The following is an 18,305-nucleotide window of genomic DNA, read 5'->3' as shown; positions in this document are numbered from 1 at the left end:
GTTTCTTTTGTGTGTCTGCTAGTTTCTTCTAGCCTGCTTGCCCTTTCTATTTTCATCCAGCCTCCTCCTCCTCCTCTCCTCCCCTCGCGGTACATGTCTGCAGAGCCATTCCCTGCTTCACAAGCAGTTCATGCTAAAAAAACAGCGTTACCCTGTGCCTGGGCAGGTCAGCCTCAAGCACTCCTAAATCACAGCTTCCGCCAATGTTTGTCGTGGCTAACAATGAGATTTTTTATGCTGAAGATAATGGTGTATTTTGCACCACGAGATAAGCCTTAGATGTAAAATCATTATTTATTTAATAGCACCATCAAAGAATATCGCTACAGAAGGGAACTTCAAAGTTTCCCAGAATAATCAGGTTTCTGGTATGTGTGCTTTTTTTTTTTTTTCTTTTTTCTTCCTGACTCCATTATAATCAGTAATAAAAGTGCAGTTATTTAGAAATCATTGAAACCATTACTATATTAGGCTCCAAAGAGGGGAATTAAACGTTTGCCCAGAAGCCAGACGTGCAGCCAGCCGCAGGACCGCGGGACTAACGAGAAGGAGCAGTTCGACTCGCAGCAGCCCGTGGTGCTCTGGAAACCTGCTGCTGACCCCGCCAAAGGTTTTATTTTGGGGAGGAGGAGGAGGAAGGCTCATTGCCCCGTTCCCTGTAGGATTTGCCTTATGTTTGTATCCCTAGACATGCGGGGGCCCAGCAGGGCAGCCCTGCAGCATTTTGGTGTGCTGTGCTGAGGGCAGCCCCCTGCCCAGCCCCTCGCACACGGGGTGGTGCCGTGAGGAGATGTCCTTCGTGGCGCTCCCCCCAGCCTCGCCTGAGCTCCTTGCCGAAGCCTCTGAGGACGGGCGGTGGAACAAGGCCCCAGTTGATTAGGGAGCCGAGTGGCTTGGCAGAAGAATGGAGCCCTTCAGTTTAACTTCAGGCTCGTTTCCGTTTTCTCAGCCCTTCCCATGGCTTGCGGAGAAACCCCTCGCCGGTTTTTAACCCGTTGCTCTGCCGGGCCGAGCTCCGGGAGGCGCGGGCCCTCTTGGCTGGCAGCGCCTCGGCGGGGGCCCAGCCCCAGCAGCTGGCCTGGCTGTGACGGGCAGACAGCAGAAGCTGGGGGAAAGCCCAGGGCTGGTAGCTGAGTCGTGAGTCCTCCAGGAGGGCTCTGCGAACACCAGGTGACAAGGCTGTGGGGTCCCTGTCATGCCCTGAGCCCACACACGGCTTGCTGGCCCCGTCTGTGTGATGGACACCAGGGTGGCTTGTTCCCTGCTGCGCACACCACGTTTGTGTTTGGCGTTCATTTGCTGAGCTCTACTGCTCCAACCCAGGTGCGGTCCTGGCCACAGAACAGCCAGGATTTGACAAGGGCTGTGAAGGTTTTTTCAGCCTGAAGGAGCAGTGCTGTTTCCTCCTGACGCAGCAGGCGCGGTGCTAGCACGCGGGTGTGTTGGAAGGAAGAGCAGCGCTTCCAGCCGGGCAGGGCAACAGTCAAGGTCTTGTTGGACCTGGCTCCTTGTCCCAGAGCTGCCACTGGTAATGCTTGATGGCCCCTAGTGAATCATTTTACCTCTTCGTGGCTCCTTTTAGCTTTGTGAAACAGAAATAAAGGTGGTGACCCTTGGCAGAGTCGATCCGGTGTCTGCCAAGAGCAGAGGGCAGGGGAGGATATGCCAGTGGTGGTTTTACGGCATGCACAAGCAGGACAACGGGCAGAACTGGAACAAAACCAGCCCCCAGTGTAGAGGAAAAAGGATGAAGCTGAGACTAGAAAAGAATATTTTATAGCAGTGACAGGAGGCAGGAAGGATAGTTTAGGTGAGAGCTTATCCTGTTGACTCTAAGTAACCAGTGCTGCTGCTCCCTATGAAGAGATACAGGGGAACTTGGTGTCCTTGTCTGATGTCCCCACCCATGCAGATTTCTTGACAATAATGCGTAGGACCTCCTGCACAGCATCCCCCTCCTTTGGAGAGGATCCAGCTCTCCAAATAACTGCTGTTGTAAAGCCTGGCTCCTCCGGACTCCTCCTCTAGTCGAGGCAGGGGTGGCACCTCCAGCTGGGTGTAAGGGTCTGCAGCCAGTGGTCACCATGCTGGGCAGGATGAGTTGGGATGGGTAAGGGTGGCAGAGGTTGGGTGTTCAGAGGTGTTGTACAGATTTTGTTCTTCAGGATAGTTGCGTCTCATCTGACATGACAGGAGAGACAGAATTTGTCCTTATCTTCAGCTCACCAGTGGTGGGCCCTGTGACACCACCAATGAAGGAAGGTGAGATGAATTGCTTTCTTGGCTCAGTCAAGATGCACTTTTTTCCATTTTCCTCACCACAGCAAAGCCAGAAATAAGTTAGTTGAAATGAAACCTGTCACTTAGCTACTTAGAAGCGGGGGAAAAGTGCTCAGAGCACAAGGTGGCTATTGCTGTCGCCCTCCTCGCCACTAGTGTAAAGGTTGCAATATTTGCCCGCAGCATGGGGAGGTGGCCCCTATTCCTTCCTCTGCCTCACATGGGTCTGCTGCTGGCAGTGCCATCACCCTAAGGCTTTGCTCTGGTCCCCCCACACTAGCTGCTGAGTGGGGAGCCGGAGGGACAGGGAGAGTCCGTCCTAAATAGTAGCCCGGGAAGGGCAAACTGAACTCAAGAGAGTGAGAAATGGAGGAGACGATTTTGGCTGAGCAGCACTAGGAACTAGGGAGCTACTCAGAGAAGAGCTTGAGGAAATTATTTTTCATAGGACACAGAATTTTAACGCATGCAAAATAGTTACAGCTTTTATGGGTACAATACCTGGGAGAGAAGGCAAGGGACTGCTCACAGATTTTGGTAACATATGGAGAGTTAAGAAAGAAGGTTTCCTGAATTACTAAAACAAACATGATACTCAGTGAGCTGTGTATGATTGATCTAAAAATAGTTCTGAAATTCACAAGTAGTTCTGAACTTGCAGATTTTGACAAGTTGCATAAGGCATTTTCAGAAGGCAAAAGAATAAGGCAGCATAGCTGAATTGGAGGACTGCTGGTGTCCCAGGGTACCCGGTGTTCTCTATGTACTTGCAGATTGCATGAAAAGCTTAGTGGATAGAAGGAGAATATACCTCTTAGTAATAAACAAAACAAACATTTGTTCCGATATAAGGTCCAATTTCAGAAATAGTTTTAAGTACTATTATAACGTTGCATATAATGTCAAATACAGAGCTGTGTTTTCCTTCTTAAATTCAACATTCTCTAAAAGTTTGTGATCTGGGTGGTGAAAAAGCATTGTCCAAAGAATATGATTGACAGCTATTGGGGTGCAAGCACTGGTAGATAGGAGTGTCCCACCTCCATGCAGTGACAGAACCTGCCACAGGGATTCCTGCCTATGGGATGTGGGATGTGCAAAACAGCAGGAATGCGGAGTTGCAAAGAATATCCATCTGCATATAGGAGGAGCAAAGATGCTGTCAGTTTAATCTTAAAACCAATACAGGCAATTGTCATAATTTTTAATTGAAGCAAGACTCTTGTGTACTTGTTTTGTAGCCAGCACAGAGAAAAGAAGTGGGAAATTAATACAGCTCCAGCCATGCTAAAGGATGGAAGAAGAAGGCAAGGGTTTCACCATATAGCTCTCCACCAGAAGGACAGAAGGCTTTTGACTGGTTCAGGAGCAGTTAAAAAATAAAAAAAATAAAAAAATGATCCTGAATGCAGTAAGGTATTTGTGAGGAAATAAAACTAACAATGAAAGCACATACAGCTCTCATTATAAGGGCAGATTTTTGTGGCCCAGCACTAAGGAACAGGGTTTGGGCCACAGAAAGCCCTGCAATAACATGGATGATGAATATAATAACGTCTTGTACCTAGAAAGCAGAGTAGAGCACAACAGTGAATGGCTGGAAAGTGTAGTATTCTGCCTCAGATTTGTGGTATTTCGGGTGCAGAACTGACTAGCAAGCACATAATGTGTGACCTGGAAGAGGGGGGGAAGTGCTGGGACAGAAACCTGAGCTTTCAGAGAAATCATGCTCACTGACATTAAAAGAACCTCAGCTCACAGATTTGTAGGAGAAGGACTCAAGTGCCAGATTTATAATTAAAATAGCCACGATCAAGCCATGAATAGCAAAGCAGCACAGCAAAGGCTTTTAAGAAATGGCAACATATTGAGGGAAATCTATATGGAATATGTTGGCTCCAACTGCAATATTGAGGCAGCTGTTGAATTGCAGCCTGAAAAAGCGTAAAATATTGAGAACTAGTAACACAAGCTCTGGTTCTGATATACTTGTGTGACAAGCAGAAGTGAAACTCGTTAGGCAGCTGAAAATGTCACAGAACTAATTACTTCATTTTGCTAGCTACCTTCTGTTACATGCACATCAAAAAATCCTCAGCAAGATGGGAAATAGTCAACTTTTAAGGAACAACTCTTTTAAGACTCTGTTGAATCTGGGCACCTCCTTACCCCAAACCCCTGCAGTACTGAAATGCCAGTATACCCATTTTACAGACAGAGAAGTAAAGGAAAACAAATTTGAGAGGTAGAGCAAAGCAAAAAACTGACCTCCGAGAGGTTGTTGGCAGGTTAGGGACTGAACCCAACTCCCCAAATAGCTAACTAAAACTTTAGCTATGGGATTTTTTTTTTTCTCTTGTTGAATTGTCGTTGTTAATAAACCAGAAGATTTTTTTTTCATCTTTGACAGATTTAAGAACTGTAATATGCCACCTCCTTGTTCTCTCATGTGTTCATATGGAAAATGCGTGGCATATTTGGTTGAAAGCCATATGTGCCTCACTTCCTCATCTGCTCATTTTATGTTGCAACTTATCTTTCATCCCACCTCTGCATTGTCTTTTGCAAGGGTATCTCTAATCTTACGCAGCATTTAGCAAACTGAGATACCAGTGTCACAAGTGGTGACCGCAGTAGAAGTGCTCCTAATAGTCTGCAGGAGTGCCTCTATGGAAAGCTTGAACAGCCCCAGGAGCAGAGCAGTAGGTGTTTGAGATTATTTTCAAGAACCTTTGCTAAGTATTCACCAGGAATAGGGAGACAGCTGTTAACACTCCACAAATACCAAGTGAAGGTCTGAATGCCAATCCAGAAAAGGAGTTGAAAATATAGTAGATGATTTATCAAGAGTGTGCTGGAGAAGTGTGAATAGAGATGTTGCTGTCATGATGTATCTTACAGTGCCCAGTGTTGGAATGACTACTTAAAGATTTAAGTTAGATGTAGCAAAATGTGTTAAAATGCCACATTAAATGGATACCAAATGGGCAAAGAGCCTGAGGACAATGGGATTTGTTTTATTTTGTTGGGAAAGTTCTGACAGTGATTATTACAGAGCTGAGAGGACAGCGGGGTTTTATCATGGTCGTCCCACTTGCCATCAGTGGCAGTTCTCCCTCTCCCCAGCTCCATCCCAGAAGCAGGGACTGGGGAGAGGCTGGGGAAGGAGCGCTGAGTGTTGCCCTGTAGCATGGTGCCAGGGGCTGAAGGATGAGCATCTGATGCATTTGTTTCCCCCACTTCACCAGGGCTGGTTGCAGGGGCACCCAGGAGGCACCCAGTCACACCAGGAGGTGATTTAACCCAGGAGTAGGCATTGGTAATGATGTGTGAAAGGATACTTGGCAAGAGAGTTGCACACAAGAAGAAAGGCTTTAACCTGAGGTGCGATTACACCTGAGGTGTGTTAACCCCAGGCACGGATTACCAAGCACAGCGTGTTTAGGAAAGACGAATGCAAAATTGAAGAAGCTGCCATAACTGCTTGCGTGACATGTGAGCTCAGTTTCGTCTATGTTACTTGGAAGTGGCTCTTAGCCTCTGCTGCTCTATTATCTGCACTGTTTTGACAACAACTTAATAAAAGTGGGAGCCAGCTGTTCGGAGAGATCAGTGCGCCAGGCTGGGCAGCCAGTCCAAACCCAGTCTGGGGTCTCGCTGGCTATGGGCATGCACAGATGCCAGCTTGGTGCATGCAGTTGCAGTGTTAGTGCCAAGCAACATGGTGTGCACAATTTGTTCAGGCACATATGCAAAGAGATAACTTGAAAATCTAGTCCTGAAACGGTTCTAGTTATTACCAGAGATGTAATTCACCTTGGATCTGTTTAACAGCAGCCTTTCAGAATGAGTCAGAACTAGTGATCACATAAAGAGCCCCGCATCCCATTCGTTGTGAAGGAAGAGCATGAACACTAAACTCTGATTCTCTGCTTTGATCCTCAGGTAACTATTTATTCCTGTGAAAGCTGGGCTCTAACTGCTGATGAAGTGGAATTCAGTCCTTCTGCATCACCGTGTTGGTGTGAGGGAACCGCTTCTGAAAGGTGGGGGAGATCTGTTGTTGCTGGCTGCCTGACACTGATCCTCCACATGTGCTAGAGACCGGGGCCAGACTTGCAGTGCTTGAAAGACTCAGGCTTAGTATGTCTTTGTTTTGACTCTGAAAGGAAATCGTATCCGGTAGAAAGTTCTCCGCTCTTGATGACAGTGAACACGCAGTAAATGATGTAATATTAGATTGCTCAACACTTGACATGAAAAACGCTTATAAAAATTGGGTACGTGAAGATTTATTGCGATAAGCTGTGGAAAGCTACCAGGAGCTCTGCCTGGGAGAGAAATAACCATCCTCAGAAAGCAGCGCCCAGGACACCTCTGAGGGCTGTGCTGGCCAGCAGTGATTGTAAGAAATGGCTTCTCTGGAAGCTCGGGGAGTTGGAAATGCTCTTAGAAGAAATGGATGGATATGAGAGGCTGGCGCTTTGAGCTGTCTCAAAGCTACTTTGAGCCTAAATCTTGGCTTTTTCTTACAAGTTACTAAAAACAATGTTTTGATATATGCCATTTATTCAACACAAGTGACTGCACAGTCTGGCTGAATACCAACCCCAGGGAGGAGGCGTTAAGGCGCTGGGCGAGGTCACCACCTTTGGACTAGCGTATCAATCAAGTGAGAAGTTCTTAAGAGCAGCTGAAGTCGCTTTATGCAGCTCAATACTATCAGGATTGCCTTCCTGATAACAGGCAGACTGCCAGAAAAAGCTCCCTCTGATACTGTAGGGCAGGAGACCTGATAACATAAAGCCAATACGAATGCATATGCCTCATGTTGCTTCATGTGCCTTTTGCCCCTTCCATCACGGTGCGTAATTAGAAGAATTCTTGGTGAGGGCACTTAACTGCAGTCATTTTTAAGCTGGGTGGACATTTTACATGGTCTTCTGTGACTCCTGAGCTGCACGATGCACCGAATTAATTATATGGGTTGATAATGGTGTCCTGGCATTGTGGCTAGAGGGAGATACATTCACATTTTGGTATAGAAATCCAGCTTTTATTGGCAACTGTCCAAGAATTTGTAGTTAGAAACCCTAATCCGTGTATTTATGATCTTTAGGCAGCTAACTCCGGAGATCTGCTGAAACCAGGCAGTGTTTCTGTGGTGGTCCGTTCTCCTATAGCATGGACAGATTTCCTGAGTGCTGCAGGAAAGGCAGGCATAGGGCTGCAGCATCAATGTTTTTGAAGCCTTGTCCAGCCCATCAGGCAGAGCAAGCCAGGGCCAGGGTGCGCTGCTGCTGGCATGCTGGATTTCTAACTTGAAAGCTTATCCACTGGGCTCATGTGGCGTGGCTGGGGAGCAAACAGCAAAACCCTCACTGACAGACATAGGCAGAGGAATGCCAGGACTAGAGCAAAACAAAAGCTGGAAATATAAAATGGACCATCTCATCCCAGTTAAAAACAAACAAACAAAACCTTTAATGTGGCATGGGGAAGTTTGTGCAGCCCTGAGCACAGATCAGGCTTGGGAAGCGATGTCCCCTTTTGCAGGGGCTGATGTGACACTGGGAGGCAGAGCTGGCTGCCTGGCACAAGAAAAGCAAAAGCCATATTTTTTGTTTTCCCTCTGGGATGAGGTGACGTGAGACAGCCTCTGGTTCCCCGTGCCCTGTCTCAGTTAAGGGGTCACTTTTCTTTCTGGTCTGTTGGGCTGTGTGTGTTTAAGCCAAAAAGGTGCTGACCCAAGGAAGACCCTAAGACTTCAGTGCAGAGCTGAGGTTTTCTTAGGCTAGCCCATAAGCCCGCCAGCTTACATGTGGTTGCAAAATGCAGACAGTGGACACAGCCTGGAGATAGACAAATACCCAAAGCACTGTTATGATAGCAGTGGAAACGGCAGTCACTGTCTGTACGATGTGGATTGCTGTGGCAGCATCCTCTGGTCTGGGAGGGGCAGGCGTGGTGCTCAGGCCTGACCTAGGAAGTAAGCGTGCTCTGATGGGCACTGTTGGGGGGGTCTCATGGCCTAGCCTCCCAGCTCCTGGCACTCGTGGAAGGTTCCTGGCTGGGCACAGCCTGAACATCATCCCTACTTCTCCTAACGGTGCTCAGGCTGACAGACGGACCCATCTGACCAAGCCAGGCCTCGACCTTGCGCCATCGCTCAACAAGAAAGGGAAGGGAAGTTGTGGCGGGGGCTGACCACAGAGCAGCAGCACGGCCTGTGGCCGTCAGCAATGCCCACGTCCCATGGGGATGGCCCTGCTGCTGGCTGGGGAGCTGTGGGCATCCTGTCTGTCCCCTCCTCGTGGGAGCCCACCTGCCCCGAGGGTGGAAATCAAACCCCTGAACCTTGTTTGTCTCTGCAGGCCTCTGAAAGAGAATCGTCATTTTAGCCAAGTTCATGTTCTGGGGCTGAATGTAAAATTTCTCTTCAGACCTTATCCTCAGAGTTCTTGTTAGCCCCAAAATTCACTCAAATGGCAGGAAGAAAAAGACAAAAAGAATAAAGTCTGGAGTCTTAATTTGTAAATCTTGGGAGAATATTAGTTTTGTATTGTTTCCCTATCAGTAAAATCCAGGAAATAGTCCAAGCTGCCCCGCCTCTACAACTTCCCATTATTTATCACAATAAAAATCCCTTCCAGGTGTCCTGGTTTACTATTGCATATACAAGGCAAAGACATCCCAGGATTCGGTATATTGGGCAGGACAGATGAATACTCTGCTCAGCCCAATGCAAGGCACCTTCAAAGCAAGGCTAATTCAGACCTTGAGCTAACTGCTGCCGGAGAAGGCAATGCACCGTACTGTGCGAAGAGCTGGGAGTATGAAAACATCCACCTCGTCTCAGAGAAATGGCTAATCAGAAAGTATTCATTAGAGCTGGCAGGAAAGCACATTTTGCAAATGCTTGTTTTGCAAATATTCATTTTAAAAATCGAATTTTCTGAATTTCCAACCCCCAAAAGAAGCCCTAAAACAGTGAATAGAAACTTCAGATTGGAAATTCTCGTGTGTGGGTTCTGTGGGTTTTTGTTGCTGTTCTCGTTTGGTTTTGATACTCCCTCCAACCTTTTTATTTATTTTCAGTTTGAAAGAACTGAAGAAAACGAAATCTAAAAAAACTGACTGAGGCAGAATGCAGAGCCAAGGCCAGGTTTCCAGGGGAATGCGTCAGTAAGAAAGAAACCTACAGCTAGTAACCAAAATGCCTCGAGCTGTTATCATTAAGTTATCTTGAGTAAACTCTGTATTGTGTATTTCCTGAAGAGCAAGACCAAAAATTCATTGAGACCATAGATCTCTCAGTAGGTTATGACTAAAAACCCAGCTAATGTTTTATGCCTACTTTGGTTCATAGCCAAGATGACTTGTTTGCTTGTTTTTACTCATTCCTTACTCATGAAAAGAGAAAAAAAAAAAAAAAAGTGAACTTAATGGGTTTTGCAATTCATTTTTCATTTGTTAGAGAGCACTTCCTCCAAACCGTGGAGAGGTTGTTTCCCAGCATAGAAAAGTTTGTACTGATGTGGCTGAAATGTACCATTTAGAGATACATTTCCTCTACTGTGGACTTTCCACATTTCTTTAGGGCAGTGAGTCACTCTGGTGGTGGCACCAGGCTTGCCTTATTTATGTTGAATGGCAAAACAACAACAAAAACTTTCCCAAATTTGAAAATATCACTGAAGAGAATGAAAGCCTAAATGTCTTCCACTATTATGGCTGTCCTAATTTGAATCACATGGGAAAGCGCTTTGTTAATGGCTTTGTTCTCTTACTCCTCACTGGCAACAAAACAAGACACCCCTTTCTTTGTTCTTTTTCCTTTATGTGCTGCTTTTCCATCTGGTTTGAGAAGAGACTGGCCCTGTGGGTTAGTAATTATGTTGAAATGCTTGAGATCTGGGGTAGTTTCCCCAGACTTCCTGAGCAACCACGGACTGACCACTTTGCCTCTGCTACTATTCTGTAAAATGGGAATAAATTGACTTTTCCTCCTCAGGCAACTGCTAGAAAATCTATTTATTGCTGCAAGGCACCCAGGTACCCATGGAATATTCAAGGCCTAGGTATGTTGTATTTTTCATTACAAGCGTGTTCTGTGTAGAGTTTAAGCTAATAAGTCCCAATGATGATTCACGATGATGTGATGATTTCATAAGAGGAACGAATTTGAATAGATTTAAATATATACATGAAAAAGAAATACGTGCGGCCTCCCAGCACCCTTTGAAATCTAAGTGTGAGAATTCCTTCAGGTGGAGCACTGGAAGCCCTGGAAGCCTTCACTTCAGCCCGCACTGGCAGGTGCTGAGCAGAAGGAGCACGCCAGAAGATTGGAGGCTGTGGTTTCTACCAGCAGGTCCCAAGGGCTGTAGCCCCACATCGTGCAAGCAGCAGGGCGGGTGGTGGGACACGCTGCATAAATGCCTTCTTCTGCTCTTAGGCCCAGGTAGAAGGCTTAGTGTGCTCTGGACCTGTGTTTCTTTTCTTTCTTTTTTTTGGTCTGCTTTTTTACACCAACTTTTCTGAGAACAGTTTTCATTTTATTCTCCTTCTTAGACTATTATTTACAACCAAATAGTTGAAATGTTACAGGCTGAGCAGGCAGGGCACTATATATAGCAAGAGCAGGGCAGTTCCCTGCTCTAATCATCTCCTGCTGCTTTTATGTAGATAGTAAATGATGGGTGATGGGCCACAGGGTGAGCTGCAATTCATCTCTAGGAAATGCGTGTCACAAGCGTTTAAGCACTGCATCCTGCCCACACCAAGAGGAGGCAATTTGGGCTTGACATGGCAGTACCGGGCTTTCACAGAGCTGAAGAGTTTCGGATGAGATCTTTCATCCCTTGGCTGAGTGCCGAGAGAGCCCGTGTTTCAGAATAGGCTATTTACAATGGCAAACTGTAGCATTCCCAGCGCTGAGTGACAGGCAGATTTCTGCCCCAAACCAGTGTCGTTCACTCACACCGTCCCCCTTCTGCCGACCCCGCTATCATGCTAAGCCTCTCCCAGCCTTGGGAGGCAGGCCGTGCCTGGGCTGCGGACGGCCTCAAGGCTGCCATTTGCTTTGTTTGTGCTTCGGGCTCCTTCCACTGCCTCGCCTCCCCCGAGCTGCCTGGCTTGCCCCTGCATTTTTCCCTCTGCCAAGCCCGCTTCCCTGCCTGCTTTCAGGTCTGGAGCTGTGCTGCTGCCTGCTCTCTTTACAGCAGTCCAAGTGAGCAGAAACAGTTGAACCAACAATACAAGTTTGCCAGCTCTGGCCACTTGGGTCCTACAACTGAAACACAGCGTGCAAAAGCGTAAGCAGGAGCTTTGCTGGTGAGGCTTAGCCCAATATCCACACAAATCCAAGGTAATCTGGGAGCAGCTCACCGCCCTTTCTTAGTACCACGGTGTCAGAAGGCTGCAGCAGAGCTGGGGGCTGAAGGAGCTGTGTGTGCCTTGCCAGAGAAAGTTTGCAGTCTGAAGGGTTTAAGATGCCCGTTTCAAGCAGCATGAAAGCTGAGTGCAGCAGTTCTGCCTTCACCAGCGCAGAGCCAAGGGACGTGGGCTGAGGTCCATCTCCAAGAAGAGATGAGGTTGTGCAGTGCAAAGGAGCAGCCGGGATTCTGAGGACCAGGCCCTTAGTTAATTTTTCTGCCCAGCTTAGGAATTGTTCATGCATTTTATCCGCTGGCTGATTAATGTAAAACACAAAAGCAGTCTGCCCTTGTGAGCGAGGAGTGGAACTCCACCCTCCCAAAGGAACGACTCAGATGTGAAGCTCCAGTGTCGGGCTCTTCCTTTCCTCTGTCTGATCAAATGCATTTTTAATTCTTTAATGCAAAGTAGGAAAGCATCAACATGAGAGCTTAAGAGCTCTCCCTTGTTCCAGAAAAGCCTCAGCCGCAGTGGCCGAAGAGCTCTGCTGGGAACACAGGCACCCCTCTTGCCTTGGGGGGAGCTAAAATCAGGCTCCCCATGCTCTGAGTGACCTCCTGACACCGTGGTGCCTCCTCCCTGGCCGTGGTCAGCACACAGCACCAGGTAACGAGCTCTTCATCATCCACCACTGGGCTTCGGTACACTTCAGGAAGCCACTGTTCCATAGGAATCGTCTTACTGACAATTACCCCACTAACTACACGAATACAAATGAATCTGGTGGTCTGCCCGAAATAAAATACAGGCTGCACACGCTGTTTGCTCTTGATTACACGAAAAGCCTTTCAGAGCTGTTCCTCCTGAGGTGCTAGGATCACCTGCTGGGGTGTTTCCATGGTGTGACCCAAGTTGCTGCTGCTTTCCAGCTAAGTTACTTCAGATGAACTCAACAAACACCAATAAATAAAGGGAATTGTTGACTGGAAATGTTTCCCTGTTGTTGCCACCAATAAAAGTAGCCAGCAATTTACTGGGTTTGAAGGGTGAAACAGAGTACAAACTTTTTAATCCTCAATCCAGAGCTCACCTAAAAGATTTAGGGCCAAATATTCCTTTTATTTACACCAGTGTAAATTTAGGGAAATTTCATCCGTGTTAATGTACCACCAGGTGGTGAATTTTGCCTCAGATCTCATTATTTGTTGGGCTTTTATTTATGTTCAGCCACTGTATGTATACATATATACAAAGCAGTAATTTTTGCCAGCAATGAGAAGAGAGCGGAGTTTGCTATATAAATCAGTATTCTCAGTCAATATGTTGCAACCCCTGAAGGGGTTATAAAAACCATCTGGGGGCTTGTAAAGCACTGAAAATTTTATAACAATCTAAAGCAAAGAAAATGTCATTTCTTCCACTCTCCATATAGCAGCACCGTTCTGTTGGCAACCTGTCAGAGCTGCACATGAAACAATAAATTCTACAGGCTTATCACTTTTACCATAATTTTTTACTCTTAGCTTTATAAAACATGTATGGGAACTGTGAAGTTTTTTTAAAAAAAAAACTTTTAATTTTGGATTTTCAGTCTGCACTGCTTGAGAAATGGTGCTCTAAAAGTTTTGGCCTCAAAAGAAGGCAGTTTTCATTAAGGGCCTCCGCCTTAGTCTTTTCCTAAGCTGCTTGTTAAAACTACAGCCTATTTTGTCAAGCTTAGGCTTGTTTGTGTTGGAGTCAGTCTTTCTATTTCACCATGACTTTCTGTCTGTCAGCTTCCTCTCTTAAGTTTAAATCACACAAGGCAACATTAACATTTCCCTCTGTGGGGAGAGATGTTTTGCTTCAAGTGGAAAAAATGGATGAGATTTCCTGTATCCTCATTAGCAACTTGGCGTATAGTTTGAGATCTGCCCTTCCTAAGGTGAGATACCATCAGAAGATCCTCTGTGCTTTCAACTGTAGCCTCGCAGCGCATGCAACTTGTCAGTGAATTTGGCTTTCATGTATGCATCTTTAATCTCTGTGCATTGGTACTTATGTATGAAATGAATTCCAGTAGCAACCGACTGTATCCCACGTGCACACACAGAAAGGAATCTGAGCCAGAGCTTGCAATGCCTCCTGCAGCTAAGGTCCTAGAGCAGTTTAAGCCAGCCTCACTCCCGTCTGCTGTGGGCCTGGACACTTCCTAATTCTGGTGGCTCCAGCATTCATCAAGCACCTCAGAAGGCTCCTTCAGAGGATGAAGTCTTAAAAAAAAAGGTCAGTGTTGTGATTTGTTTTGTTTTCCTGCCTGAAAAAGGTGGGTCACAGAAGTGTTTGACAAGCAATGGAGCAAGAGACACAGGTGGTGCTCTGAGCCCCCCAGGAAGGAGAGGTTGGTCGGTGGTGCTCCCTTTTTGGCAGCTGTTACATAGGGTGGACAACCTCATGTGGCTTCACCCAAAACTCCTGTTGAATTCAACTGTTTTTGCCTGATGCTTGAAATTCCACAACCAAGTCCTTTGCTGATGCTAAGTAAATACTGTGTGTGATGCCTCTGTTTCCTGGGCACGGCTTTGATCACTTAAAGCATCCGTTAATGAGGAGGAACAGTGATTTCTTACTTGGGTGAGAGGTGGTTGCCCATGGCTACTTTGGTTTCCAGGTGTGGGCTAGGGTGGCAACAAGAAGGGGGAGGGATAGCATTGCCTTCTGGCTGTAACTCTTTAGTTCCAGTTTCACCGGGTCAGAACTGTGCTGTCCGAAGGGGGTGTAAGGAAACCTGAACCTATTTCATGGCAATTTGCATGGAATGAAACTTCCCTTTACAATGTCCTGCTTCTACTGAAGACCGACTATAAACTTTGCATCTGGAAATTTGGGGTTCAGACCCAAGCTGAGGATATATGAGAGCTTGAATGTTGGTTTAGGTCTCCAGCCTTTCAGATTATAGACAGGATTCTTGCCCCAAGATCTGGGTGCAGCTGGCCGGACATGGTTTGGCTCTTCTGTTTCCTTTCTATAAGCCAGATTGTACCAAAAGGCTCTTCAAGCCACTCAATAACATTTTCCCATATGGTTTTCATGATGTTAAGCAGTTGGGCAAGAGCTCTGACACAGTATTCTCTGTTCATCCATGAGAGAAAATGGATACTCTAAGGTCATCCCTGCTAAGAATATGATCATCACACAAATGTTGTTTTTTAAATTCGGCACTACTCAGCTCAGAAATGGACCCACATTTGCAGAAATTGAGTATTTTGGAAAGAAAAAAGGAGGCCATTTTCAAATGAAAATAGCAAAAATGAGCTCATTTGTAAATGGCAGCAACTGTTGTACTAAGAGCCTAAGAAACGTCCACCTCAGCTAGCACTGCCTGTGAAGAAAACGTTCCTAGACAGCCTCGCCTGCGGGTGCCAGGACGTTGTCTCAGTCAAGTTCCCCTCGCCGTGGCTGAGGCCAAGCTCCTCGCCACCTTCCTCATCTGCCCGCTGGCATTTTGCACAGGAGCAGGGGCTCTCCGCAGCCGTCCTGGTGGACACCAGGCCCCAGGAAACCACCTCAAGCACCAACAACTGCACAGCAGCGCTCAGGGGGCTGCCGCTGCTCCGGCTTATGCCAGGAGGTGTTTTTTTCATCCTGAAGAGTCCAAACTCCTGAGGGAAGAAATGTGGTTTATGACATACTTGTCCTGTTTCTTCAAGGCTGGCCTGTGCTGTGCATGAAACATTTTTGTTGGAAAACAGGCTCAGAAAGGATGACTTAACAAGTAAGTGTTGTACTCTGCCAGACCAATGGATTGCCTGTTTCTTTGGGATTGACGGTAGCGCCTTTTGGGTATTACTAGTGGAAATTCCCTCTTCTGCTGTGTCGGCTGAGGAGCCTGGGGCTGTCAGTGTGAAGATTCACGTGTGTTTTTCCAGGACGAGCCTTCTGTCTTGTCACATTGTCACACTCCTCATGAGAAAAGCGAAACCCCAGCGATGGGTGTGGGGCCAACACCCCAACTCTGTGTTGGTGTTTGAGGGGGGGCTCGGGCACAGGGCACCAGCACAGCAGTGTGTGAGGGAAGGGTCTGAACCCCCCCCCCTCTCGTGGCTGCCAGGAGGGGGCACGGCGCTGTGGGGACCACCTGTGGGACCCCCTTCCCCTCGCTGGGCACCACGAGGGCCGCCTCCACAGCCCCTTCCCCTTCTCCCCACAGCAGAAGGGGCTGAGGGGAGGGCCAGCAGAGGCGCTGCGGCCCAGCGGGGCGGAGCGGGGCCGGGGGCCGGGCGGGGCGGGCGGGGCGGGGCGGGCCGCGGGCCCTATAAACGCCGGGCGCCGCCGCCGCCGCTCCGGCCGAGCGCTGCTGGGAGGGGGCGGCCGCGGGCTGGGAGCTGCGAGGGGAGGTGAGCGCCGGGGGGCGAGGAGGAGGAAGGAGGGGGAGGAAAGAGGGGGCTGCCAAGGGGGGGAGCGGGGCGCTGTGCGGGCTGCCCGGGGGCTGGCTGCTGTTCTACCCGCTGCCCCGAGTTGCGGTGTGTGTGTGTGGGGGGGGTGTTGTTATTTTAATTCCTCTGGGAGCAAAGAGTTTTCGGGCTTTATTTTTTTTCCCCACTGGGCGTACAAGAAGTGAGCCGAGCCCGGCTTGGGGCGCCGGGAGCCGCTCCGAGCGCCTCCAGCAGCGGCTGCATCCCCGCTCCATCCTCCTTCTCCTCCTCCTCCTCCTCCTCCTCCTCCTCCTCCCACCCAGGGAGCCCGGCAGAGGAGCGTGGGACGAGGCAGTGCAGCCGCTGCGGTTTGGGGGCAGGGGGATGTAGGTTTTTTTGTCCAAGCAGGCTTTAGCCAGCGCTGGCGGCTCCGGGTGGGTGCTGAGGCAGGGCAGAGCCTGCCCGGGGCTGCCTCGGTGCTGCCCCAAATGTCCTCGCTTCTGGGGGGATTCACGGGGACTTTTGTGTCTTGTGTAAATCTGTTGTGTGCCTCGCTCGCTGTCCTCACGCAGAAAAGCAGCCCCTGGCGACAGCAGCGCGCTGGGCAGCGATGTGCAAGGGAAGTGCCAGGTTTCCCTTCTGAAAGTCGGCAGCACCTACCTGTGGAGCAGGGGCCTCAGACAATGGTTTCTTTTCCCCGTTCCCGTGCCTGCACGTCGGTCTGAAACGTGGCTGAGTTTTCGTGGTTTTAATTGCATTCTTGGGCAACTTCCTGAAAGAGAAACCTGGTAGGCTGACTCTTGTGCGCTGCACTGAAAAATGACTTCCTCCTCTGCCTTGACTTTCTCTTGTGCAAGCGTTCAGTTACGTCTCACCCCCTGGTCTTCCCAGGGATTCATTAGCAACCAATTTGCACAGACTGTTCGTAAGCCGCATGTAGGTGTAGCAGCCGCCCCGCTGCGTGCTTCGGAGCAGGGGAGAAGCTGCAGAGACGCAGGAGCGATGTGAAAAGCATTGAGCCATCGGTGAGTCCCTAAAACGTGTGAGGTGAGCACCGCTGCAAGCAGAGAGGCAGGACGAGTGAGCGGAGGAGTTCAAATATGCGCAGGATGTGCTAGCTTGGAGTCCTGGCGCGTTGTGGTGTGTAAACCCGTGAGAGCAGCGGCTGTTTGGCACAGGAGCAAACTTTGTGTAATGACTGCTGGTCCGCTGGGCCTTTAAAACTGTGGGCACGCTGTATGCCGGGCGATCCGGCCGCACGTTTTGCCTGTGTGGTGAAGATGCTGAAAAGGTGCTTCTCTGGAAGTTGCTCTGGCTTGTGCTACCTGTGTCTGGGTGTTACAAAAACTCCTTCAGAGGGTGGGGATGTGAGCATCGTTACAGAGCAGTCTGTGTGTAGCTCTGGGTACCTCATGTAGGAGGTGGTATAAACTCATGTCGGTACCCAAGAAAAAAAACAGGAATCTGTGGTGAATTTTGTCTAAAGGTGCACACAGAAGTGCTGAAGCTTCTGTTTGGTGTTGTCAGTGACAACAGGGAAACTGGCACGTCTTTGAGGCATGCAGAGACTTTCAGTGTGGGTCTCCGTTGTCAGTTCCCTTCCTAAAGCTCCTCAGCAAGCACGCTGTTAGGCAGAAAACATGTCAAGTAGCGAAGCCAGTGTGTTGTACGAGGCACTTCTAGACTGTATCAGGGTGTATGCATATAGATGCATCAAAATACCTACCTCTCCTTATTGCTAGGAATTAAAATGGAGATGTATGTAAATGGCATACCTCTGCAGTCAGGGAACAGTCCAGAGGGAGCTGAAGCTACGTTTCTGCTGCTTCAGAGGTGGTGCGTGCGGTGTCTGCTCAGCTTGTGCAGCCGGTCACGGCTTTTGATCCTTGCTAGGCAACTGCAGCGCTCGTGATTGAAGAAGCTGAGGCTTGCTGGAAGCTCTTCCTTGGAACCTCAGGTCAGGGTTGCCTGGACAGCTTGAATTGCTTAATCGCAAGAAGCATGCCTTTATGCCATTAGGGGGAAATCCAGCCTAATCGACAAAAGACTTCCAGTTAGTTGGCCTGTTAACCAGCTTCTGTTACTCTTTAGTGCCAAAGATTTTATACGTGGGAAGACAGGAAAAAGATTCATTAATCATCACTAATCTGTAAACTGTTACTGGATACAGTCATCCTTGTGTGCCTCTGGGCATCCTCCCTGTCACCCGTGGCACTCTTACAGATCATGCTTTACAGCAAAGGTTTGCCAGCC

General features: G+C 48.4%; 1 protein-coding gene across 11 annotated transcripts in view; it reads left to right on the top strand.

The window, feature by feature from the left end:
• Positions 1-18,305, top strand: part of SERPINE2 (serpin family E member 2) — a 57,409-nt gene that overhangs the window by 18,202 nt on the left and 20,902 nt on the right. For 2 of the 11 annotated variants that reach the window (XM_013105919.4, XM_038183482.2), the window contains exon 1: positions 15,902-16,034. The exons of 2 other annotated variants lie outside the window; for them this stretch is intronic. Coding sequence is in view for 1 of the 9 variants with exons in the window: in XM_072042752.1 (XP_071898853.1) it covers positions 6,266-6,326 (61 nt within the window). In the remaining 8 variants the exon portion in view is untranslated. Of the gene's footprint in view, positions 1-6,225; positions 6,327-15,901; positions 16,035-18,305 lie in introns of those variants that run through there. 7 more of the 11 variants (XM_072042758.1, XM_072042757.1, XM_072042752.1 and 4 more) reach the window with 6 other exon arrangements.

Source organism: Anas platyrhynchos, chromosome 9 (assembly GCF_047663525.1).
Source record: "Anas platyrhynchos isolate ZD024472 breed Pekin duck chromosome 9, IASCAAS_PekinDuck_T2T, whole genome shotgun sequence".
Lineage (NCBI taxonomy): Eukaryota > Metazoa > Chordata > Aves > Anseriformes > Anatidae > Anas > Anas platyrhynchos.
The sequence above is the reverse complement of the archived record's forward strand: the minus strand, read 5'-3'. Positions and strand labels throughout refer to the sequence as shown.